Source organism: Macaca mulatta, chromosome 9 (genome assembly GCF_049350105.2).
Source record: "Macaca mulatta isolate MMU2019108-1 chromosome 9, T2T-MMU8v2.0, whole genome shotgun sequence".
NCBI classification, from domain to species: domain Eukaryota; kingdom Metazoa; phylum Chordata; class Mammalia; order Primates; family Cercopithecidae; genus Macaca; species Macaca mulatta.
Window position 1 is genome coordinate 29,933,817 of NC_133414.1, and position 27,115 is coordinate 29,960,931.

At 40.9% G+C, this 27,115-nt stretch overlaps 1 protein-coding gene across 34 annotated transcripts in view; it reads left to right on the plus strand.

The window, feature by feature from the left end:
* Positions 1-12,551, plus strand: part of WAC (WW domain containing adaptor with coiled-coil) — a 90,091-nt gene extending 77,540 nt beyond the window's left edge. For 19 of the 34 annotated variants that reach the window (XM_001106227.5, XM_077946095.1, XM_077946098.1 and 16 more), the window contains 6 exons: positions 2,171-2,293; positions 3,238-3,386; positions 5,789-5,907; positions 7,405-7,594; positions 8,863-8,990; positions 11,102-12,551. In XM_001106227.5, coding sequence (XP_001106227.2) covers positions 2,171-2,293; positions 3,238-3,386; positions 5,789-5,907; positions 7,405-7,594; positions 8,863-8,990; positions 11,102-11,171 — 779 coding nt within the window. In that variant the 3' untranslated portion in view covers positions 11,172-12,551. The remainder of the gene's footprint in view (positions 1-2,170; positions 2,294-3,237; positions 3,387-5,788; positions 5,908-7,404; positions 7,595-8,862; positions 8,991-11,101) is intronic. The other 15 variants (XM_077946084.1, XM_077946097.1, XM_077946102.1 and 12 more) reach the window with 1 other exon arrangement.
* The last annotated feature ends 14,564 nt before the right edge of the window (positions 12,552-27,115 follow it).

Genomic DNA, 27,115 nt, shown 5'->3' on the forward strand with positions numbered 1-27,115 from the left:
TTGAGTTTGGAAATTTATATCCATTGTAGTTTAAGACCATTGGTAGTATAATTGAGTTAGTGGTGCTTGGATCTTGTGTATATTTTTCAATACTTGTTAGGCGTCTGGTAGTTACTGGAGATAAGCCATTCTATGTATGTAATGTTCATGGTGAAATTTTACATCAAAACAGTAGAGCATTTGTTGAAATTGGTATAAAAACTTCTGGTATGTTTCTAAAAAATCTGTATAAATAATTACTCAGAATATTTAAAATATGCTAATTACTAGAAAAGTAGGAATTCGGGTAGCTACTTAAAACACTTTTAAAAAATTCTGAGAAGGGAGGAGATGGGTACTAGATAAAATACTGCCATTTTTTTCTGGTGAATTGCATTATTTAATTCCAGCCTTGCTTTTTCAGTAATGCTATTTATGTTTCAGAATATTTAGGCAGCCACTTTGAAAAAGTGTGAATAAAAACAGATGCAGTTTAATTTGCAAACTATTCAGAGTCACATGTTAATTCCTAAGAGCATTGCAAAATTTTCTGTTGAGAATGATCAATTTTTAGGCCAAGGCAGGTGGATCACCTGAGGTCAGGAGTTTGAGACCAGCCTGACCAAGATGGTGAAACGCTGTCTCTACTAAAAATACAAAAGTTAACCAGGCGTGATGGCACATGCCTGTAAATCCCAGCTACTCAGGAGGCTGAGGTACGAGAATCGCTTGAACCCAGGAGACGCAGGTTGCAGTGAGCTGAGATGGTGCTTCTGCACTCTAACCTAGCTGACAGAGCAAGACTCCATCTCAAAATAAATAAATAAAAATAAAATGATCAATTTTTTTGTGTACATTTTCACATAATATACTTAAAAGTAGTGTTAAGTGGTTAAGTTCTTATCCTAAAAATAAAGCTATCTCAGGCTAGTTGGTCATTAGTCTGTTCTTACTGTCCTTAATTTCTTTGTATTTTTATTTTATTCTCTAACCACACAGTTCTCTTGTATGGTAGGTAAATGTTTCATTTAGGCAAAGTGGGGCTTTTAGATAGTTTGAGGAGGCCAGATGCCATGGCTCATGCCTGTTATCCCAGCACTTGCTGAGACTGGTGGAACACTTAAGCCCAGGTGTTTGAGACCAGCCTGGGCAACATGGTGAAACCCCATCTCTACTAAAAATACAAAAACATAGCCAGGCGTGGTGGTGAACGCCTGTAGTTGCAGCTACTTGGGAGGCTGAGGTGGGAGAATAACTTAAGCCTGGAAGGTGAAGGCTGTGGTGAGCTGTGATTGCACAACCCTGTCTCCAGAATAAATGCTTGAAGAAATAATAGTTAATGTCAATAATAAAATATCTAACACATCAAAAATACATGGTATTTCTAAATACGTGGGGTTTTTTTTGTTTTTTGTTTTTTTTTTTTGAGATGGAGTTTCTGCTCTTGTTGCCCAGGCTGGAGTACAATGGCACAATCTTCGCTCACTGCAACCTCCGCCTCCCTGCAACCTCCGCCTCCTAGGTTCAAGCTATTCTCCTGCCCTAGCCTCCCTAGTGGCTGGGATTACAGGCACCTGCCACGATGCCCAGCTAATTTTTTGCATTTTTGATAGAGACAGCGTTTCACTATGTTGGGCAGGCTGCTCTCGAACTCCTCACCTTAGGTGATCCACCCGCCTCGGCCTCCCAAAGTGCTGGGTGTGAGCTAACCATGTCCAGCCAATACTCCCTTTTTTTTATCCATTTTTAGATTATTAGGGTGGATCTTGATGTAGGATTTGAATGGCCAGCTTGTCTAAAAAGGCAGTCATACGAAATAGCAATCGTTTATCCAGTTAATTTCATATAACATACTGAACACTCACAAATAGGTTTCTGACGTAATTGGAAGTTCCTATGAACACTCATTAAATTTTGTAGAGAGACTTTGTTCAGGTGATCATCTTAATTTATTAGTGTAAAAGAAATTCTGTTGGTTTACCTTTATTGTAAACCCATTAAGTTTCTTTGTCTCTGCCTCAGATTGTTTCAAATCTTGGGACCCATTGTATTACTCCTAGTAGGCTTTTATTTTGAGAGTTCTAGGTTGAAATATTCCAGTTTCTTGTGGGTTCTCTTCCTTGTCAAGTTGTTACTAATGCCACATAAGCCTCTTGTTTTTATACGAATGTATGAAATAATGTGTTTTTAGTTCTTACAGCAGCTGTGACACAAGCCTCTCTGCAGTCTATAATTCATAAGTTTCTTACTGCTGGACCATCTGCTTTCAACATAACGTCTCTGATTTCTCAAGCTGCTCAGCTCTCTACACAAGGTATTCTTACTCATCTTAGATATCTCTACAGTGGTATCTTGATTTTGTTTTGGAATTAATAGCCCTTTTTGTATGTAGTTTTTTTCTTCTGTTTTTTTTGTTTGTTTGTTTTTTAAGAGATAAGCTACAATTTTTTTTGGTAACACTGGCATATACAGTAGTATTTTTATTTCCTTTCTTTTTAGATGAAGCAAGTTTTGACATTTGTCTTAAGGTATTGCCATCAAATCTGTAATTATTTAATACAGCATTTAATTCAGACTTTGTTAATGAGTTTTTTTATGCCAAAGCTGAAAGTAAACTATGATATGCCATATATCTTTGTGAACATTGCATGTATTTGAAGAGTTGAAGTTTGGTTCAGATTGACGTTAGATGTTTTTTGACTGGATAATATGGAAATGCTCATTTTCTGCCTTGAATTAGATATCCCTCTTCATGAAGGTATCCAAATGGAGAGAGATACACGTAGGAGCAAATGGGAAGTGAAAGGGTCACTTTGTCAGAAAGCTGATAAACAGCAGGAATGCCTTGTCTGGAATGGAAGTATAATGGTGCAAAGACTCTTGCAACCCTCTGGCTAGCCTCATGAGCAGGAGACTGCGTGGGATACCTGGGCCTAAATGTAGAATAAGAAAGAAGAAATAAGGATGGTGAGGAGGCCTTCCATGTGAGAATAGGTTCAGGCCTAGCTTCCTGTTCCAGCCACATAAAGGAGAGTGGGCCACACTGGGTGTGCTTACCTCTGAACACACAGCTCACTTAGTCAGTGTGGCCCAGTGAGAAGGTCAGATTCTGATTTATTCCGATAAGTGTTCTCTGGGTAATATGGGGGTGGGGGGTTTAGAGTGATACAAAGATTGTTACCACATATATTACAAAGGACTTAGTTTTTTTGTTTTGTTTTGTTTTTCTTTAAAATTAATTGCTTCCCTCTTTTACAGCCCAGCCATCTAATCAGTCTCCGATGTCTTTAACGTCTGATGCGTCATCCCCAAGATCATATGTTTCTCCAAGAATAAGCACACCTCAAACTAACACAGTCCCTATCAAACCCTTGATCAGTACTCCTCCTGTTTCATCACAGCCAAAGGTATGTCACCTTTGAGGGATATTTGGGAAAGAAACTACTTTTGGAAAATCAATAACATTTTAGAATCTGTTACAGAAAAAGCTCTATGAGAATGAGGTGTAGTGGTGGAATGGATGACAGGTATGATAGTAGATGCAGCCTAGAATTTCTCAGTTCACTGAGGGATAGAGGGGGGCTTTGAATCTGTGCTGCTTTAATACACCTTCTGAGTCTGTTCCCTAATGGTTTTGGGATTTGTCACATGGAGAGTGAGATAAAGAGGGTATACTGTGAGTCTTAATATTTGTAGAATTTTCAGACTCCAAAAGACATGAGTGAACATGTTTTCCAGCAACTTTGCCATATTTGTATTTCAAAAATGAGGCAGTTTTTGTGCTAAGAACTTAATGTATGTTCAACTTTCACATCATGAGCATCACTTGCTTCATTTAATAGATAAGAAAATCAGACTCTCAGTTAAGTCTAGTTTTTGTGGTAGAGTCAGAATTTGAAACCTAGGTGTTTGTGAATACAGGGACCCATTTTACTAAGCTTATATTGCCTGTATTTGTCCCAGCAGAATCTCACATGGTTGGCTCCATAGGTGCAGTTAGAAAATTTCTGGGCTAAATGGTAAATATAGGGGGAATTTCTTTTGAGTAGTTTTGAAACAGTGGGCTGTTTCAAACTTTTTAATGCCAAACAATTATTTGTAAGATCTTAAGCAGCAGCCCAAAAATAAAAATGCATTGAAATACAACTTGAAAGAGGTGGTTGGTCAGCTTTTAAGTCTTCCCGTTTGTTCATCCCTTCCCTACCTTGGCCATTGATCAATGCATGTTTTAGGGCCAATTTAGATTGATTTTTAAAATTCCAAGTTACAGTTGTTAGTTTGTCATGCAGTTCCTTATCATTCACCAGTATTTTAAGGAGGAAAGAATTAAAATGTGAGTTTCAGCAAAAGATACGTTATTTTTGGAGCTTAGAACTTTTCTTCAGGGTGATATTTTAAGAGTATAGTAAATAGTGGTTAAAAGTGAAATAAGTGGCAGTATTGGTTTTATAGTCACTTGTAAACTGAGCATTTCAACTCCTTTAAGCAGGCTGGGCGCAGTGGCGCACACCCATAATTACAGCACTTAGGAGGCCAGGGCAGGAGGATTCAGTTAGGCCCTGGGCAATACAGCAAGACCCCATCTCTACAAAAATAATTTGAAAATTTACTGGGGGAGGCCGAGGCAGGCAGATCACTTGAGGCCAGGAGTTTGAAAAAAGCCTGGCCAACAGGCAAAACCCAGTTTCTACTAAAATTACCAAAATTAGTGGCACAGACCTATAATCCCAGCTACTCAGGAGGCTGAGGCATGAGAATCACTTGACCTGGAAAGTGGAGGTGCAGTTGAGCCAAGATCACACCACTGCACTCCAGCCTGGGCGAGAGAGCAAAACTCTGTCTTTAAAAAACAACAACAAAAAAAACTTATTTGGGCATGGCAATTTGTACTACTCAGGAGGCTGGGGTGGGGGAATCACCTGAGCCTGGGAATTCAAGGTTGGAGTGAGCCAAGATCACGTCACTCTGCACTCCAGACTAGGCAACCAGACTAAGACCCTGTCTCGAAGAAAAAAAAAAAAGTCCTTTAAACAGATAGCTATCAGTTTTTTGTGTTCCGAAAACTTCTTCAAGTTGTTTTTAAAATAATTGAACATTTGAGCTTTTAGTGCTTACTAAAATGTTCTTTATAAGACTTGACTAGAATTGATAGGTAATATTCAGAAGTTAAGCAGGACATTCCAGATTTGTTAGGGAGAATTATTAATCATATCCCCTCACCCCACCAAAAGAAAAACAGCAGTGAGGTGTGGCTTATCACAAAGGACTCCATCTGCCTTTGTGCCTCAATTTAGAGCTTATATTTTAAACTGCTTATTTTCTTTCTGTGGCTTCTGAATATAATATGTATCCTGATTGGCAATCATGGACTTCAGTCTACCTCTGTAGAGTAACATCTCTTTGAAAAACACTCATGATGAACTTTATATGGGCCATAACTCATTTTCTCATAGCCGAATCACATTGTTTCTCCATGTCATTAAAATCTAAGCATCCATATGTGTATGATGTGGTAGCATACATATTTACTTTTATTGATATAAAAGTAACAAATCAGAAGAGATAATAATGTATTGGAAAGAAAACTGAGTTGTAAAGGAGGAGAGCTAGTTTCTTACACTGGTTTGATAGGGAAGTAATTTTATGACCTTGGGCCATTTTTACAAAGAAATGAGATATCGAAGTTTTAGAACTTGACAGTCTTCTTTAAAACACCATATTTTACATGTTCTAAGACGATTACCTAGATTTTGGGGGGAGAGATGTGGATTAGATTTGGAGACCATCTCACCAGATTTTGACATTTCAGGTTAGTACTCCAGTAGTTAAGCAAGGACCAGTGTCACAGTCAGCCACACAGCAGCCTGTAACTGCTGACAAGCAGCAAGGTCATGAACCTGTCTCTCCTCGAAGTCTTCAGCGCTCAAGGTACGTCGATATTGTGTATTGAGACCACATTGTTTTGTTTAATGATAGTATACTGGTATATTGCATTGTTTGAAGATGTATCTGTAAAATATAACAACTTTAAACTCCATGAATACTCTAAAGTAGGCTTATATGTTGTAAAATTTACAAAGACAAACCTGTATACAAGAGGTAGGTTATTGTCTCTAGTAGTAAAGCCCGGGTTATTTTGAAGAAAGTGGCTCTTTAAAATTTTACACAGTGGAATATGATGGGGTAAAGATTTGTGATACTTGTACCAGAAAGGCACATGATTTTACAATATTTGTTGGAATTACATTGCTTTGTAACCTCCTCATAGCAGTTTTGGTTTGAGTATATTGATGAAAGCCAAAGTCTCCTATCTAAAACTTGGGCCGATGTTTCCCGTGTATGTCAGGCTTTCCCAGTAGCTTAACTGTGACCCTATACAGATGACTTTTAGATAGTTCTATACTGCTGTATTGTGTTAGCACTTTTCTGTGTTCATTAACAACACAACTTTAAATGACATTTGTTGAATGAATGGTTTTCATTTGATTGATTTTCCTATTTTTTATTTCATGCTATGAGGTAGCAAAATAATTGAACTGTTGTTTTTATTGTTGTTTTCTAAACAAGCATTTCAGAACTTATACCTCCAAATGAGAGTTGTTCCCTTCAAACTAATCACCTTGGGAAGCTGTCTACTTACTCCAGCAATGTTGCCATTGCTCAGAACATTTTTGGGAAATTCTTCTTTTAAATTGTTTTTAGAGGCTGCAGTATTATTTTAAATATCCTCAGTGATGAAAACTCTTCATCCTTTGGGAGATTTAGTTTTTGGAAATAACTGAAATTCATTCAGAGCCAAGTCTGGTGAAGCAGGTAGGAGATCAACTTGGGTGATTAAATTTTTTGGTTCTCGCCACCATATCCCCAACCCTGGCCCAAACCATTCAGTTTTAAAAGAAGATAAACAATCTCAGAGTGTTATTTTTTTGGTTTTGTTTTGCCACTATGCTTGCTCAGTGCTATCCAACAAAATGTTTGTATTTTGCTTCACATTATTTCACCCTCTGATTCAGCAGTTCTGACGTTGAACAAAGGCAATATATATTTTCCCCTTACCTAGATGTATATGAGACAGTCTTCAGATGTGCATTATATCTATAGCTGTTAAAATGTGACCATTTTTTAGTTATATTCTTATTAGTGTTTGTGGTACACAAAGTTAACAGGTTCTGCTCTCAGATTTGGAGAGTACAGTTTACATTAGACTCTTGACAGTCGTGTTAAAAAGGCTTTTTCCCCCTAAAGTGTTTTGAGGAATAATATACTTTGGATTGTTAATTCTCTTTATTTGATGTTAAAATAACAAATTTTTCTTAGGAATTTGGATATCTTTAAGTTAATAAAAGGTACTAACATGCAGTTTATAGGATAAGGATACCCAGAAACTACTTTTAAACATATTACACATTCAATTCTGTTTTCTAGTAGCCAGAGAAGTCCTTCACCTGGTCCCAATCATACTTCTAATAGTAGTAATGCATCAAATGCAACAGTCGTACCACAGAATTCTTCTGCCCGATCCACGTGTTCATTAACGCCTGCACTAGCAGCACACTTCAGTGAAAATCTCATAAAACACGTTCAAGGATGGCCTGCAGATCATGCAGAGAAGCAGGTATGTTAACGTACAGCCTAGATTTTACCTTTGGGTGATTAGCAAAACAGAACTTAATCAACTTCTAGAAAATCTAATGTAGACCACTGAATTCAAGCAATACTTAAAATAACAAATCTCTAACTTTGTAGTCATTTAAAAAATATTTGACATATAAGGTAACTTTTTTGGTTTTACAAAATATTTTAACATAATTATAGCCCCTGTTGTCAGGTACTCAGCAGTTAGCTCAGTGCTTATTGCCTTATATTTATTTTCTCTACTTCTTAAAACAGCTAAGCAGTGTAGATAGAGTTTTCTCATTTTGCCATTGAAGTCCTTAAGACCAAATAGTCCATAAAACCTTGATCCCAAGGTCACCCCATTAACACAGTGATGTGGCTCAAAGCCAGTGTACTTTTTCCACTCAGCTGCTCTGATAGTTTCGGAATCCATTAGCACCGTTAATCTACTGGCCAAGTGCAGTGGCTCATACCTGTAATCCCAACACTTTGGGAGGCCGAGGCAAGTGGATCACTTGTGGCCAGCCAGGAGTTGGAGACCAGCTTGGCCAACATTGGTGAAACTCCATCTCTAACCATAAGTACAAAAATTAGCCAGGCGTGGTGGCATGTACCTGTAATTCCAGCTACTCGGGAGCCTGAGGCACCAGGATTACTACTTGACCCCAGGAGACAGAAGTTGCAGTGAGCCGAGATTGTGCCACTGCACTCCAGCCTGGGTGACAGAGTAAGACTCTGTCCCCCCCCCGCCAAAAAAAAATGTTTTATTTTGCTTTGGGGTGAGACACCTTAGGACATTCCAGTTACTGTTGATTTGCCTCTTTTTAAATCAGATAACTGACCATCTGGGGTGTTCGAAAGTTTACAGAGAATATGTCGTGTGTCTTACCATAGAGAGGAGTATAGTGAGGCTCTTGAATCAATACCTAATTCCTGAACTTGCAGAAATGACAGTCTCTTTGGCTGACCCAGCATCTTTTATTAACCACAAATTATGCGTCATTCTTTCTTAGTGCTGTATTAGCTTCAGATTGGAAATCCTATTTTCTCCAACTTGGAAGAGAAATACTAAAATAAGTACCTTCCACCCTTATAGACAGTTTCTTAAAAGAAATTAATTTTCCCCATTAGATTCACCAGCATTTTTGTGTATTTAAGGGAGAAGGATTATTCTCTAATCTTAAATATAAAATTTTACTCAGAAATGTAATGTTTTATTTTGTGTATGTTAATGTTTATATTTTATGTTTTGTTCATTAATTACAGGCATCAAGATTACGCGAAGAAGCGCATAACATGGGAACTATTCACATGTCAGAAATTTGTACTGAATTAAAAAATTTAAGATCTTTAGTCCGAGTATGTGAAATTCAAGCAACTTTGCGAGAGCAAAGGTAAGTCTTTCACTGAAATACATTTTTATGTTGCTCAGGATTATGATTCGTAAATTGAACTAAAGAATGTAAATGACATTTTATTTATGAAATGTAAAGTTCTCTTTGATACATTGATCACATTCTATCATTGCATTTTCATAAGTTATTAATATTCCTCGTGATGGATAAAGCCTGTCGATTTTCTCTTAACCCATGATGAATGCTTCATTAGACTTTTCTCATAACTCCATAAGCTGCAATAATATATTAAAAAAATGAAATATTGACCACAACTGATTATAAATGTTCTCTCTTGCTGAGGGTGTTTCCATTGAAATTTCTGATTATTTGTCCTTGCATCACCAATAGATCTCTTGAAAAGTATAGAAAGAATTTGTCTAGCAAGTTTAGTGTATCTGCTGTCTCAGTATTTTTCACCTGAACTCTTGTGTCGCATTTCTTGATCTAGTGTTTCACTCAAGTAGAATATCTACGTCACAATAATAATAGCATAGGTATTTTTTTTTTTAATGCCTACTACAGAATTGAGGACAGACTTGGCAGTGGCTTTATGTCCTGTCTGTGCAAGTCACATACAGGTAGAGTTAATCTTGTCAAGAAACCATAAATATTTAGTAAATACCAAATGGAGTTTATAGTACAACTTGAAAAAGTAAGTTTATTTACAGTTACTAAAATATCTAGAGGTACTCTTTGAGTAACAGCTTGGGTTCTTGTACTCTCAGATTGCTCTGAAAGTAATTCTAACATAAACTTCATTTTGGCTTGTTACATCATTCTACTTTTAGGAATTCATTATTGCATCTTAGGAAACAGTATATACAGTCAAATATCAAGCCAGCCTGATTATGCCTAATTCATGTCTACAGGCAATAAATATTATAGTTCCCAGAAGAGAGGAGTAAAAACAGGAAATATTTTTACATTCATGGGAATCTGGGTAACTGTGGGGTTTGTGTGTTTCAATTTTTGGTTTTTGGCTTCATTTTTATGTACCTACATCTACATTGAGAATTGCTCTTCTAAATGATTAATCTCTTACACCTGGTTAATTCTACTCTTTACTATATAGTGGGCCAGAAAACATGCAGTATAGGTTTATTTCATGTATAATAGCTACTGCTTTCTTTGTGATGATACGGTTTATAAAGTAATAAATTTTAAGTCTATATAGCCAAAGGAATTATTAAGAAATTGTTAGAAAAGGCTGGGCGCAGTGGCTCACGCCTGTAACCCCAGCACTTTGGGGAGCTAAGGCGGGTGAATCACCTGAGGTCAGGAGTTCAAGACCAGCCTGGCCAACATGTTGAAATCCTGTCTCTACTAAAAATACAAAAACTAGCTGGGCGTGGTGGTGTGTGCCTGTAATCCCAGCTACTCGGGAGGCTGAGGCAGGGAGAATTGCTTGAACCCGGGAGGCGGAGGTTGCAGTGAGCCAAGATCGTGCCACTGCACTCCAGCCTGGGTGACAGAGCAAGACTCTGTCTCAAAATAAATAAATAAATAAATAAATAAATAAATAAATAATTAGAAAACTAAAATATCCGTTCACCATCCTGATACTTTAATAGATATTATGTATTAAATATTTACTTTGTCTTAACTATAAACTAATTTATAGTTAAATTATAAAAAAAATTTTGCCTTAATTAGAAATCACTTATGTTATGTTATGTTATGTTATGTTATGTTATGTTATGTTATGTTATGTTATGTTATTTTTGAGACGGAGTTTCACTCTTGTTGCCCAGGCTGGAGTGCAATGGCACAATCTCGGCTCACCGCAACCTCTGCCTCCCAGGTTCAAGCAATTCTCCTGCCTCAGCCTCCATAGTAGCTGGGATTATAGGCATGTGCCACCACGCCCGGCTAATTTTGTATTTTTAGTAGAGACGGGGTTTCTCCATGTTGGTCAGGCTGGTCTCGAACTCCCGACCTCAGGTGATCCACCCACCTCGGCCTCCCAAAGTGCTGGGATTACAGGCGTGAGCCACCGCGCCTGGCAGAAATCACTTATTTTAATTTAAAAAATTGTAATTATAGAAGTTTGGGTTTTCAGTAATATTTGTATATATACACAGATTCTAATGTCTGCTTTTATTTTTCAGGATACTATTTTTGAGACAACAAATTAAGGAACTTGAAAAGCTAAAAAATCAGAATTCCTTCATGGTGTGAAGATGTGAATAATTGCACATGGTTTTGAGAACAGGAACTGTAAATCTGTTGCCCAGTCTTAACATTTTTGAGCTGCATTTAAGTAGACTTTGGACCGTTAAGGTGGGCAAAGGAAATGACAAGGGGATGGGGTCTGTGAGAGTCAATTCAGGGGAAAGATACAAGATTGATTTGTAAAACCCTTGAAATGTAGATTTCTTGTAGATGTATCCTTCACGTTGTAAATATGTTTTGTAGAGTGAAGCCATGGGAAGCCATGTGTAACAGAGCTTAGACATCCAAAACTAATCAATGCTGAGGTGGCTAAATACCTAGCCTTTTACATGTAAACCTGTCTGCAAAATTAGCTTTTTTTTAAAAAAAAAAATTGGGGGGGTTAATTTATCATTCAGAAATCTTGCATTTTCAAAAATTCAGTGCAAGCGCCAGGCGATCTGTGTCTAAGGATACGATTTTTGAACCATATGGGCAGTGTACAAAATATGAAACAACTGTTTCCACACTTGCACCTGATCAAGAGCAGTGCTTCTCCATTTGTTTTGCAGAGAAATGTTTTTCATTTCCCGTGTGTTCCATTTCCCTCTGAAATTCTGATTTTATCCATTTTTTTAAGGCTCCTCTTTATCTCCTTTCTTAAGGCACTGTTGCTATGGCACTTTTCTATAACCTTTTCATTCCTGTGTACAGTAGCTTAAAATTGCAGTGATTGAGCATAACCTACTTGTTTGTATAAATTATTGAAATCCATTTGCACCCCGTAAGAATGGACTTAAGAGTACTGCTGGACAGGCATGTGTGCTTAAAGTACATTGATTGCTCAAATATAAGGAAATGGCCCAATGAACATGGTTGTGGGAGGGGAAAGAGGAAACAGAGCTAGTCAGATGTGAATTGTATCTGTTGTAATAAACATGTTAAAACAAACAAAAATTGTTATTTTTCTTTTCCTTCGGTCAATGCACATTAGAATTTGAACTACCTGGGGATTCTTTATCCGAACTGTTCTTGTTGAATATTTATACTTTATTGAAATAATTCCTTAAGGGAGGTTTTGTTTAAAACGTATTAACAGGAAATTGTGTATAAGATATTTAATGAAATAAGAAATTCAACAAGAATGATTAAGTCACTTCCCAAGTGGTTGTCATTTGTTAAACCCTGGTTTACCTGTCTTGCTATTACATTTCATTTGGAAGGATGTTTGTGTTGTAGCTAACTGTTCAAGTCTGGTGCTGACTGCTGTTCTTAGCCATCACAAAACGCTAAATTTGTGTAATTGGAGCTTCCTGCTGTTATCTGAAAATAGCAGGAAAGCGCAGCTTTGTATATTGTTTCCTAAAGTATATTAAAATAAAAAAAGAAACTATTGCTACTATAAAATTACCTGACTTTTTTTTTCCTTTGCTAAAATATTAGTCACATGGCCTTAGCTTCACACTGCCAGTAATGTATCAAATCACAAGGGTTTCTGCATGAAAAAAAAAAAATCACCCACAAAAAATCTTTTACCCTCAAAATCTTGCCATCTGATTTAGAAAGGTGTTTTTTCTTTTCTTTTCTTTTTTTAATAGGTTTGGAGTTTTCTGGTGATTTTTTTTTTTTTTTTTTTTTTCTGTAGGGGAAGATAAGTGCTTCCAAAACTGCCAGCACCAAGGGCTTATTTTTTATGTTAGATATCAGTGTCAATGTTACTACATTCTCAGATGCTAACATAAATTTTGAAATTGTTCTTGTGCTTTAAGCATATATTTAAAGTATGGAAGTTAAATGTTGAGGCTTTTCAGTAACTCAAAAAGTTAACTGCAAGCGATAGTGTTGGTGTTTTCTAAAATACAAAAATGTTCCAGTGTAATTAAAAGGAATTAAAATCTTATACTGGAAGCTGATATTTTCCTATAATTTAAGAGTACTTTGTAAGACAAATGTCATTAATTTATTGTCATGTTCATACCTCTGTGAGATTGTTAACATATGCTGAATTGAATTAGTGCATGTAAATGAAACCCCAAAGAGCTGTGTTAAGCTAGAAACCTTATTGTATCTTTTCTGGAAAGAAGTGAGCAGCTTGTTGTAATAGGCAAATGTTTCCTGATCAAATGGCAATGTGATTTAGGTAAATTTGAATTTGATTTGCTAATAGTCTACTGGTCTGTGTAGCTATGTTTTTTTTTTTTTTTTTTTAAGTTTACATCCCTAAATGTATTAGTCACATAGATTTAGGAGAAAACGCCTAATTTGACATTTCTTAGTAGTGAATTATTATTGTTGTTTGAGACAGAGTTTCGCTCTTGTTGCCCAGGCTGATCTCGGCTCACTGCAACCTCCGCCTCCTGGGTTCAAGCGATTCTCCTGTCTCAGCATTCCGAGTAGCTGGGATTACAGGCATGTACCACCACACCTGGCTAATACTGTATTTTTAGTAGAGGTGGGGTTTTTCCATGTTGGTCAGGCTGGTCTCGAACTCCCAACCTCAGGCGATCTGCCTGCCTTGGCCTCCCAAAGTGCTGGGATTACAGGCGTGAGCCACTGCGCCTGGCCAGTAGTGAATTTTTAAACACAGAAAACAAAATTTGGTGGAAATATTTTAAATGTTGCACCTTAATACAGACATGGTATCCAGCTCCTAACCTTAACTAGGGAATAGGAATAACTATTAAAACAAGCATAATGTTCTGGACTGGAATTTCCTTATCTAGTTGGCCATGGATTTCAACATGTACCTTGGTTCAGATAATTAGAAATACTGAATAGCCTCTAGGGAACTTCTTGAGTGGTTTTTTTTTCTTCCCGTTTTGAAAGATTAGTAGTCTCTAGTCAAACTTCTAAAATGTCGTGGTATTGTAACAATATGTTTGATGAAAGAAGATTAGAGACTCCCCTGAAGATCCAGCTTTCCTACGCTTATTTCTCTAACTTGTCTAACCTGATTTTAAAGCGACTGTAATTCCAGACTGAAAACATGTTTCAGCCCTGTTTCAAGACATTATGCTTCTTTTAACAGCCCAAATGAGTAGTTTTATTTTTCTTCTAAATCTTAACGTTTCACACTTCTAAAATCTTGGGAAGGAGGTTCTTGAAACTTTGCCAGGAATTGTTACCCATTTCCAAAACAGTTTATTATGTTCAAAAACCACCGTGTCTTTGAGGAACTGTTTTAAAGGGGAGAAGGCAATGCGGGAAATAATTCACTCTGCGCACCGGAACTGTTGTAGTTCAGGACTTCCAGCTACTGTATTTAGATGTTGGGTTTGAATATACAGATTTCTTTTCAATACCTGTAAATACAGCTATATTCTTGTATTTGTACGGGAGTGTACAAAATGACACTGAAAAGTAATAAATATGTTTTGACTATATTGTGCAGTTATTTCAGAACTGTTTTGAAAGTCTTAGAATGCATAATTTGTATTTGAGTAAGGAAATTTAAAATACAGATTACTGCTAAAATTTTAATCAGTCGGTGTGTTTCAATAGTCTCTGAAACATGTTAGTGAAAATTGTGGCATAAAGTTGGGACTCTTTAGGTCCTGCTCTAATTTGCGGTACCCTCCTTTTCCTGATCATGACCTTTGATAGTGCCCTGATGTGCAGCCTGCCTGGATGATCTCATCTAGGCTCTTGGCTCTAAAAATCCCATTCGTGTGCTACTTTATACTTTACATCCAGATTATCTCCAGCCCTGATCTCTTTGAGTTCCCAAAAACAGTCCACTTAGATGCTTTCCTTAACACGGCATGTGCGTCAAAAAGAACTCATGGTTTGTGCTTAGATTATTGTCGACTTTGTTTTTTAGTGATTGACACTGTCATTGTTAAAGTTGCCCAAAACCCAAATCAGGTCATCCTTTATTTTTTTTTACACTCCATATTTAATCCATCAAGACCCACAAAGCTGTCTTTGAAAGTTTCCTTAATGTTTACCTCTGTAGTCCAATCCACGATCATTGAAGCAACTCCCTGCCACAACCTTCTAACCTTTCTGCTTCTACTCAGATCTTCCAAGGTTCTCTCCACCCCACCTTCACACATACACAATCTATTCTCCAGCCAACAGAGTGAAATGTAGACACCAGGCCGTTCTGTACATAATCCTGCAATGATTCATACTCAGAACAATACCCAGAGCTCATACCATGGCTTGCACGTTCAAGCCCCCGATTATTGCCACGTTTTCATCACTGCAGTCTCTTGCGGGTTTGCATTTCTTCTGCCTAGAAAGCTCGTGATAGAAATCGGTACAGCTTGCTGCCTCTTATCAGTCTCCTTAAAGAAGCCTTTCCTGGGCCAGGTACAGTGGCTTACCCTTGTAATCCTAGCACTTGGGAGGACAAGGTGGAAGGATTGCTTGAGCTCGAGTTCGAGACCAGCCTTAGTGAGACTTTTTTTGGGGGTTTTCTTTGCCTTTCTTGATGGCTCAGACCATCTAAAAGCACCCTCCATCACTCTTTCTTCACTGACGTTTTCTTCAAAACAACACCAGATGTGTTGAGTGAACTGTGAATGTTTATAAAGGGCTTTGGACAGAATCCGAACCTGTGAAGATGTAAAAGGGTTAATGAATTTTTTTTCTTCGTTTTGATGTTGGTCCCCCTCACCTTGAGAGATGGAAAAGGAACAGCAAGTAGCATTTTTTTAAAAAAATGATTACAATTGGTCACCAAAACCTAACTGCAAACCTGTCCTAAATTGTTAGCATTAATGAAATGTAGTCTCTAAGCAAGGGTAACCAACTGAACCAGTAATCATAGCCTCTTAGGAACACATTTTAGGAGTAAAGCCAATGAGAAACGAGATGATGCTTCTGATGTGCCAATCTTGGGGAGATGGACTGGTAGGAAGTGACCCTGCTTCTAAGGCCAGGATTGGGTGAGGCATGGGGGTTGGGGATTGTCCTGGTTTCACTAGGTAGGACTGAAACTGGTTCAGAAGATGCCTTGACATCCAACTAGCCCCTTTTGGCTTTTAGAACAGGAACCAGGCACTTACCACATTCTAAGCTGTGTCACTAATAGAACATCTGTACTACCCATATCCATCTTAAAAGGCTAGGATGTAAGAATTGCCTGCCTTTGCAATGGATGGGAAGATTAAGATTGAATAGGTACTTCATGCCACTGTTTTCCCCATAAATAAGCTTCCTTTTTTAAGGTGCCTTCTGTTAATTGCCCAATTTGGTCAGCGTATGTAAGTGTGCTAGTATGAAATGTTTCTTACACTTTTAAGTAGTTCAAAGGCTTTATCTTGGGACAACAGAATGTATGGACAGTGATTTTTGTCATTTTTGTGTCTTATGTATCCCCATCACCTAGAAGAATCAACACATGTTGGAGAATCAACAGATATTTGTCAATAAGTCTTTTAAAGTTCATGTTTTGCCCCACATTTTGATGCCTTAACATTTTATTACCTTTATAAACTGTTAAAGTGATAAACTGAAAATACTACCATGGTTGGTGAGGGCTCACTTTTAAAATGTCAGAGTAGTTTCAGGCTCCACTTGTCTGTATCTGTTTCACAAGCACAAGAGTTCCAAAGATACTATCTAAAATACAGTGGTATGAAAAACGCTCAATACCATTAATCAGGGAAATGGAAATCAAAACCACGAGATATCAACTCCACTTTTGACTATTACCAGATGAAAAATATGCTGGCAAGGATTGGAGAAAAGGGAACTCAATCACTGTTGGTGGGAATGTGATGCTAGTACAGCCATTATGGAGAGCAGTATGGAGTTTCCTTAAGAAACTACAAATAGGGCCAGGCACAGTGGTGCATGCCTGTAATCTCAGCTACTCCGGAGGCTAAGGCAAGAGAATCACTTGAAGCCGGGAGGCGAAGATTGCAGTGGGCTAAGATCACGCCACTGCACTCCAGCCTGGGCGAAACAGCAAGTCACTGTCTTAAACAAATAAAAAACAGTACAAATAGAATGACCTATGATCCAGCAATTCCATTAGCAGCATTTCCTATATCTAAAGAAAAGCATATGTCAAAGAGATATCTGCAACCCCATGTTTATTGCAGCAAGCACTATTCACAATAGCCAAGATAGGGAATCGAGTGTCTATCAGTGGATGGATAAAAGTGTGGTACGTATACACAATGGAATACTATTTGGCCGTTAAGAAAATGAAAGGCTGTCATTCCCTGGAGGACATTATGTTAAGTGAAATAAGCCAGGAACAGATACTTCTCATATGCAGAACCTAAACAAGTTGATATCATAGAAATAGAAAGTGGTTACTAGAGGCTGGGAAGGGGAGAGGGAATAGGGAGAAATTGATTAATTGGTTAAAGGATATAAAATTACAGCTAGATGGGAGAAATAAAAGTATTCTATAGCACTGTAGACTAATTTTATATATATGTGTGTATATATATGTGTGTGTGTGTGTGTGTATATATATATATATATATATATATATATATATATATATATATATTTGAGATGGGAGTCTCATTCTGTTGCCCAGGCTGGAGTACAGCCTGGGCTCACTGCAACCTCTGCTTCCGAGGTTCAAGCTCACTGCAACCATCTCAGGTCATTGCACCTGCACCTCCCAGGTTCAAGCAATTCTCCTGCCTCAGCCTCCTGAGTAGCCAGGATTACAGGTACCCACCATTATGCCCAGCTAAATTTTTGTGATCTGTAGAGATGGAGTTTCACCGTGTTGGTCAGGCTGGTCTTGAACTCCTGACCTCAGGTGATCCACCCGCCTTGGCCTACCAAAGTGCTGGGATTACAGGTGTGAGCCACCGCGCCCAGCCGAGGGTCCTCTTTTAAATGTGCAAAAAACTATTTCCAGTTTGAACACAGTGTGAATTGCCTTCAAGAAATCTCACAGGTATGAGGTCATATGGTGGAGCCCTGCAGGCAGCCCTGGGACAAAAAGATGCAGATCTGGGGAAAGAGAGGCTTCATTACAAAATCCTTTTCACTGCTTTCCTCAGTGGGGTTTCCATTATGTGAATGAATTGCAAAATTTTTTCAACATTTACTTTGGTTAAATGCATGTCTCCTAGAAGAATTTGTCAGATGACTGGAGCGATTAACTTCAGAAATGGTGGCACTCTCTGGTTCCCACAATCCTGGTGAGATCTTTTCATTCTACTTCTTCCACACACACCCATTCCCCTCTGCCCTAACCCCTCAAGACAAGATATCAACTAGCACTTTGGGAACTTTAATCGAGTCTCTTCACCTATTGTTATTTTCCATGTGGGCTTTGCTAGGAGCTAGCATTTCCTGCTTTAGTGTAAAAACACAAAAGTGTTAGAAAAGCTGCTGGTAGAGAATGAAGGTGAGAACCTAGGAAGAGAAATGTGTCTGTGTCCAGCACTAGAGGAAGGAACTGAGCTGTTCCCATGTAGTTGAACCAGGAAAGAGGAAAACTGTGCCTGGGGACAAGGTCAGCGCAAACTGCAGAGCAAATGCCAAGCCTTTGCATTGATGCCTTGGCAGTCATTCGTCGTGGGGACCCCCTTGTCTGCATCCTCTCTGCTTCCAAAGAATCACTGATGGTGGTCATAATAGGAGGTTCTTGCTGCAAATCACTCTGGTGCATTGCATTTGATGCCGTGTAAAGTTTACCATGTTTTGTTTGGTTGGGGCCACTGAGCTTCTCAGGCAGGGGAAGACTGCATATCTCCAAGAAGGTTTAATGCTACCATTGGGGTTCTTGGCTGGAATCCATCCCACATCATTCAGCTTGCTTGTTAGCACCAGGCAGCGCCTAGGAGTCCCACTCATATGGAAGGGCACTCATGTCAGCTTTCCTAAGTGTGGATGTTTGACATTCCAGCTGTCTTTCCTCTGTCCTCACTCAACAGTGATGCTGTGACTTCTTATTTTGAAAAATATCAAATGTATAAAAAGTTGAAAGAACTTATACAGTGAGCACCTACTCGTATATTCCTCATTGAGATTCAGTGATTAACGTGGTCCTATTTCTCTACCTCTTTCTCTGTCTCTGTATGCTCTCTTGTTTGAACCATTTGAAAGCCAATTGCAGACATGGTGGGACGTATCCCTGCACACTTCAGTGTGACTCTCCTAAGAATAAGGCTGTTATCCTACATAACTATAATAGGCTGGGCATAGTAGCTCACACCTGTAATCACAGCATTTTGGGAGGCCAAAGCAGGCAGATCACTTGAGGTCAGGGTTCGAGACCAGACTGGGCAACATGGCAAAACCCTGTCTCTACTGAAAATACAAAAATTAGCCAGGCATGGCGGTGCATGCCTGTAGTCCCCGCCACTCGCGAGACTGAGGCACAAGAATCGCTTGAACCTGGGAGGTGGAGGTTGCAGTGAGCCGAGATCGCCCCATTGCATTCCAGCCTGAGTGACAGAGCGAGACAGTCTCAAAAAAAAAAAAAAAATACTGTCATCACAAAAGCAAATACAATTTGATGGAATTTGGGGATAGGAATAATTAGAGAAATATCCCTATGGAGGTCAAAGCAGAGTAGGTTTCACATTCTATTGTGCAAGCAGGCTTTTCCACTTACTCCTTACAAGCATACTTAAATGTTTTACAATAAGCATGTTCTTTTGGAGTCAGAACGAAAAAAAATACAAAACCCTTTAAAGCAGCAGTCATGACCGTTGGGTCTCAGCCATGTCTGTGGTGGTCACTGGGCTTGTCATGGGCCTTCAACACCAGGTGGCGGTGTTGGGCTACATTCAGCAAGCCAGTACTAACCCATGAGAAGCCTCCCTGGGAAACTAGGGATGGGGCAAGAGAAGGGTGGTTGCACTTTCAAAAGTAAATGTCAGAACTTCAAGTAAACCCCTAAAGACATAGGAAGTGGGAAATGACAGAGAACTTATCTTAATGAACATACCTCTTTTGGGGGAAGATATTCTGTACGTTGTCTCAGGAGGTGATCTACTGAATTCAAACCCTCATTCTGTCCCCTCCTAGTTGACTTGCCACAGACAAGCAACTTGACCTAGAGAACGCTGCGTTTTGTTTTATCCTGTGTAGGATGACTGGCAGGGATATGGGTGACGAAAGCCCTGAGCACAGGGCCTGACACCATGCAAGTGCATACAACGTGCTGGCTGCTTAACTACAATGACTCACTTCTCTCCACAACTGAGCCACTGCTGGCTTTGTCCTCTCGAAAACCTCTTCTGCCTCTGCTCTAGTCACCTTGCTTGCAGAGCTACCTGGGTAGGGGTGGACAGTGGCTTCTTCTGCAGAGTCAGGGAGGTGGACAGCACCCACGTGTTGAGAGCAGGACTGCGCCACAGGCTGCAAGCACAGGAGAGCTCCCCATTGGCCTCCAGAGTCCATCCTGTAGCGTAAGTGTACTTATACCTGATGGACAAAGAATCTTGATTTTGGGTTCAGAATATATGGGCACAAAGCCACCCTAGAATGGAAACATTCAGGCCCTCAGCCGGCTTTGCCAAGCTCCCTCCGGAGCATGCACAGTAGCTGCTTTGCTTCATAGGACAGCATCAGCCTTCTCCTGAGAAGCAGGTTGGAGAGGACTCGGGGTCACTGGGTGGCTCATCTCAGCCGGCAAGCTGACCCAGAGCCCTCCCTGACAGCTCTTGCCACTGCCCACCTCCACCCTACGTTGCACCGATTTCTTCTACCTGCTGCTGGTGTGTGCCCTCCCTTGTCACAGCTCCTCTCGCCCCTTTCTCCTGGGAATGCCCGCCTCTTCCTCTGGGTATCTGTACCCAGCATTGTTCAAGAGCTGTGCAAACGCCCCTTCTTAGAGCAGATCCACTCTGCTCTCTCCAGCTGTTTCCTCTGCCTGGAATGATCCCCCAAGAGTCTCACATGATCGGTTCCTTCACACCTCCACCTCCTACGCCTCGGCTGCAGTGCCCCTCCCCGGGGGACCTTCCCTTCCTAGTATCACTATCCTGTCACTCTGGGTATTTTCTTCTCTTTTCTTTTTTTTTTTTGATGGAGTTTTGCTCTGTCATCCAGGCTGGAGTGAAGTGGCACAATCTCGGCTCACTACAACCTCCAACTCCCAGGTTCAAGCAATTCTGCCTCAACCTCCCAAGTAGCTGGGACTACAGGCTCCCGCCACCATGCCCAGCTAATTTTTGTATTTTTAGTAGAGACGGGATTTCACCATGTTGTCCAGGCTGGTCTCCAACTCCCGACCTCAGGTTTGGCCTTGGCCTCCCAAAGTGCTGGGATTACAGACATGAGCCACCGTACCTGGCCCACTCTGTGTATTTTCTTCATGGCATGTGGCCCTCTCTAAGCTTACACTAATTTATCTGTGAGCATTAGGAAAGGTCATTTTATTTTTAATGTATTTATGATTTCTTTCCTGCTACTCGAGTAATAAATAAACTCCCTAAGGGCAGGGACTTGGTCTTGTTCATTGACTGCTCGGTCCCCAGCACCTAGAGTAGGGCCTGGCACATGAGACATGCGCCATAGGCCAGACATGGTGGCTCACACCTGTCATCCCAGCACTTTGGGAGGCCGAGGTGGGAGGATTACTTGAGGCCAGGAGTTCAACACCCTGTCTCTACCAAAATCAAAAATTATCTGGGCACAGTGGTACCCACCTGTAATCCCAGTTCCTTGGGAGGCTGAGGCAGGGGGATTGCTTGAGCCCTGGAGTCCAAGGCTGCAGTGAGTCATGACTGTGCCACTGCAGTCCAGCCTTGGTGACAGAGCAAGAGCCGATCTCTAAAACAAAAGTGCTTGGTAAAAATTACTGAATGAATAAAGACCCCGGCCCCCAAACTGGAAGCAGTCATACACTCTGGCAAACTCGCTCTCGCTCTTTGTCTGAACCTCTCTCATCCTGTGGAAGCTGATAGCTGTGAGGCTCTTCTGTCCAGACAAGCTGGAAGTGAGATGCGAAACGGCAGCCCCAGCACACTCAGCTTTGTGTCCTTGAGAATGCTTGCCTTGTGTATCATTCCTTGGCTGGTTTTGGCTGTCTTTTGGCCTCAGGTTTATCATTTGGTGTTTATAAGAGTTTTCTGAGCTGGGGAGGATCCTCAATGCTACCATTCTGGTGACCCTATGCACATGCCACTTCTATCTGCGTTTATCCATGAGCAGTGGCAGCAGTCTAGACCGTGCCTAGGACATAGGAAAGGAATAAAGGAGCAAACTGTTTAGCAACATGGAAGCTGCAGGAAGCGTCTGCCTACCCTATTCTAACCACTCTGAAAAACCCAAAGCCTTGTGGCTGGAAGGATCTACTTCCCATTCACTCTCATGGTGTAAGCTGACTTGGCTTCTGTACCTCCATGCCATGGACTGGCTTAGAGGAGAAGGACATAGGGCTGCTGCGGGTGGAACAGGGTTAGCAGTGCAGGTGAGCAACAGCCCAAAGTGGACAGCGACTCTTTTTGTTTGTTTGTTTTGAGACAGGGTCTTGCTCTGTTGTCCAGGCTGGAGTGCAGTGAGATAGTCATAGCTCATTGTAGCCTTGAACTCTTGGGCTCCAGTGGTTCTCCCACCTCAGTCTCCCGAGTAGCTGGGACTACAGCTATGCGCCATCATGCCCAGCTAATTTCTTAATTTTTTATAGAGACGGGGTCTCACTCTATTGCCCAGGCTGGTGTGGAACTCCTGGCCTCCTTCAAGCAGTGCTCCCACCTTGGACTCCTAAGTACATGGGATTAGAGGTGTAAGCCACCATGCCCAGCTAACAGTGATCGATCTGTACAGGAAGATGGCAGACAGAGGCTGACAGCAAGTGAGAGGGCAAAAGCCTGTACAGACTAGGAAAGGGGTTAGGTCATGGGTGAGGAGGCCAAGGCTTAGTTCAACAACTATGGACACAATGGGCACCTAGTAGAGGGGCACAAAGGTTCACATGGAACTCAGCTCACATGGAACTCACAACATGGATTTGTGCAAAACTCTATTCTCAACAGATCCTGGGTTGGAAGGCAGAGAAATTAAGAAAGGTGAGTGCCCTGAGAGGCTTGGGGACAAGCTGGAACTCAGCTGGCACAGGAGGACCTGGGCTTGCTCTACACGTTGAGTTTATGGTACAGGGCAAGGTGGAATTAATCTCCAAAGTGAGCACCAAGTTGTCAGCCAAGACAATCAGTGAAAAGAAATGCAGTGGCCAGGAGTTCAAGACCAGCCTAGGCAGCATAGCGAGACCCCATCTCTACAAAAAAAATTAAAAAATTAGCGGGGCAAGGTGGTGCACCTATAGTCCCAGCTACTCTGGAGGCTGAGGTGGGAGGATTTCTTGAGCCCAGGAATGAGGTTGAGGTTACAGTGACAGTGAGCCATAATTGTGCCACTGCATTCCAGCCTGGGTGACCAAGCAAGACCCTGCCTCTCTCTCTCTCTAAAAAAAAAAGAAAAAAAAAAAAGAAAAAAAAAAAAAAAGACATTCAGGTGAACCTGAGTTCAAATGTCAACCCTGCTCATTTCTAGTTATGAGACTGCACAAATCGGCTCTCAGAGTGCATATGATTTCCTCTTGCCTCACCAGGGGATTGGGTGACCTTCTCTGGCTTTCTTTTTTTTTTTTTTTTGAGACAGGGTTTTGCTTTGTCACCCAGGCTGGAGTGCAGTGGCATGATCTGTGCTCACTGCAACCTCCCAGGCTAAAGTGACCCTCCTATCTCAGCCTCCTGAGTAGCTGGGATGACAGCTACTGTCATTTTTGTATTTTTGGTAAAGACAGGTTTCATCGTGTTGCCCAGGCTGGTATTGAACTCCTGAGCTCAAGCGATCCATCCACCTCAACCCCTCAAAGTGCTGTGATTACAGGCATGAGCCACAGTGCCCAGCTGTGTAATCTTCTCTGAATGGTGGCTGTAAAAACTAAATGAGATCATGTAGGTAATGCCCCAGCCCAGTCTGGCCCATAGAAAGTGCTCAAGAAATTATATTTATTATAGCTATGATACTTGGATGAAAAGCAGGCATTAGTAAGATAGTAAAGTTTATATTTCTAAGGAGTTAGCAAAAATTAAAACAGAAAAACACGCGTAAAGAGACTGATGATGTTCATATGGGCCTGCTTAACTCTGAGCTTTACTATTTTACTCAGATCACGTAGAGGAATAAAAGGAAGCAGAATTCAGCTGGGAGAAGCCAAGTCTACTGAATGACACATCATTCTTCTCTTTGCCAGACAGATGCCAGTTAGTGGGTTGAGCACTCACCAGTGAGTAAATGCTCTTTTATCTCCGCAGAACTGCAAGCAATATTGATGACTGCTTTGTAACCAACGCCCGGGAGCTTTTTTTTTTTTGAACCTTAAGAGGAGGAAACTTGAAAAATCCTTCTGAGAGAAAAGGTAATATAAATTGATTCCACACTTAACACCTGAGAGTGTTTAATTTGAACCAGGAATGTGTGCATGTGTGTATTTGTGTGTGTATACGTGTGTGTGTGTGTGTTTGGCTCCCTACTGCATCTTCATTTGTTGCTTTCTACAATTAGAAATCATGAAGAGGGGCTGGGAGCAGTGGTTCATGCCTGTAATCCCAGCATTTTGGGAGGCCGAGGCGGGCAGATCACCTGAGGTCAGGAGTTCGAGACCAGCCTGACCAACATGGAGAAACCCCATCTCTACTAAAATTACAAAATTAACCGGGTGTGGTGGTGGGTGCCTGTAATCCCAGGTACTCGGGAGTCTGAGGCAGGAGAATCGCTTGAACCCAGGAGGCAGAGGTTGCAGTGAGCCGAGATGGCGCCCTTGCACTCCAGCCTGGGCAACAAAAGCGAAATCCGAAACTTCGTCTCAAAAAAAATAAAAAATAAAAATAAAGAGAAGTCATGAATAGAATTAACATCATTAACTAGTCACTTGTTTTTGCATCAATGACTGTGTGTTAGGCCGTTCTTACATTGCTGTAAAGAAAAACCTGATACTGGGTAACTTATCAAGAAAAGAGGTTTCACTGGCTCACAGTTCTGCAGGCTGTATAGGAAGCGTGATGCCGACATCTTCTCGACTTCTGGGAAGGCCTCACGAATCTTACAACCATGGCGGAAGGTGAAGGGGGGGCAGGCATGTCACACGGAAAAGCAGGAGCAAATGAGATTGACAGTGGGGGCAGGGGGGGCCCACACACTTTTAAATGACCAGATCTCACGTGAACTCAGAGCGAGAGCTCACTTGTCACCAAGGGGATAGCCCAAGCCATTCATGAGGAATCCACCTCCATGATCGAAACACCTCCCACCACGCCCCACCTCCAACGTTGGGAATTACATTTCAACATGAGATTTGGGCCACGACAAATATCAAAACTATATCATACTGTTTCACGCACTACATTTCTCTTACCTGTCAGCTTTCCATTCCAGGTCAGTTAATTTATGTAGCCAGGGCTACGAGACAGGACTCACATAGGAGCAGCTACCAAGCAAGCTGGTGGTGCCCAGTCAATGGTAATGAGCCTCGGAAATGCTCAACCACCTTGTAATGGCAATTACAAACATGCTTCTTGGGCTAAAAAGGCAGATAAAAAGGTTCAATCATTTATCAAATACCCACCATATAATAATCTCTATAACCAAAAAAAGCCACAACCCCGTGGTGTTGTCATTCATCTGCCCAAGCAGTCATTGGGTGGTTGGGAGGTTAAGTCTGGATTTTACCGTCTATGTGTTCTCTGATACGGAGCCACATCGGAGAGGCTGCATTCAGGGAGTTCTCCTGTTTTCTTCCATCTCTGGGGTGAGTTGAATTTCAGGCGTGCTATTATCTCTGAAATTCAGATGTACCTATGAATTAGGAGGAAGGAATATTTTCACAAGAGACTCTAGGACTCACAGGCAGGAGCACAAGCATGGTGGCTTCAATGCCCAAGTGACAAGGTGTCATGCCTATTCGTAAAGAGAGATGGTCTTTTTGCTCATTCATTCAACAATTTTTTTTTTTGAGACAAAGTCTCATTCTGTTGCCCAGGCTGGAGTTCAATGGCGCCATCTCGGTTCAGTACAGTTCAAGATCAAGCGATTCTCTTGCCTCAGCCTCTTGAGTAGCTGGAATCACAGGCACGTGCCATCATGCCTGGCTAATTTTTGTATTTTTAGTAGAGACGGACTTTTACCATGTTGTCCAGGCTGGTCTCGAAGTCCTGACCTCAAGTGATCCGCCCGCTTTGACTTCCCAAAGTGCTGGGATTACAGGTATGAGCCACTGCACTCAGCCCATTCATTCAACAAATATTAATGGAGCAACTGCTTATGTGCCAGAAACTGTCCTAGGTACTTAGGATATATCAGTGAACAACAACAGTAACAAACCTCTGCCATCATGAAACCCACAAGCTTCCACGGCGGGGGATTAGACAATAAATGGTAAATATAATAGATAAGTAAATTATGTGGTCATTTAGGAGGTGGGAAATGATATGGAGTAGGACAGATAAGAAAATTCAGACATGCATGTTGCCAAAAGAACCAACTGCCGTTTTAAATGGAGTGGTCAGAATAGACTTGGTTGAGAGGTGACACTGATGCCAAGAGTTGATTTGACCATTGCTAAGGGAGTGTCACGAAGACGAAACTGCTTGGCACAGTGGCTCATGCCTGTAATTCCAGCACTTTGGGAGGCCGAGGTGGGAGGATTACCTGAACCCAGGAGTTCAAGACCAGCCTGGGCAACACAGCAAGGCCCCATCTCTACAAAAAATTTTAAGAAAAAAATATCAGCTAGGCATGCCTGTAGTCCTAGCTACTGAGGATGCTGAAGTGGGAGGATTGCTTGAGCCCAGGAGTTCGAGGATGCAGTGAGCTCAGATTGCACCACTGTTCTCCGGTGTGAGTGACAGAGGGAGATGCTGTCTCTAAAAATAAATTTATAAATACATACATACATACATACATAAGAAGAAGAGACTGCTGGCACAAAGGTCCCCAGGTTAGAGCAGGACTACTAGTGTGTGGAGGAATGGAGTGACCAGTGTGGAGACAAGGAGGAGAGAAGGAGAGAAACATAACAGGGCACACGTGGT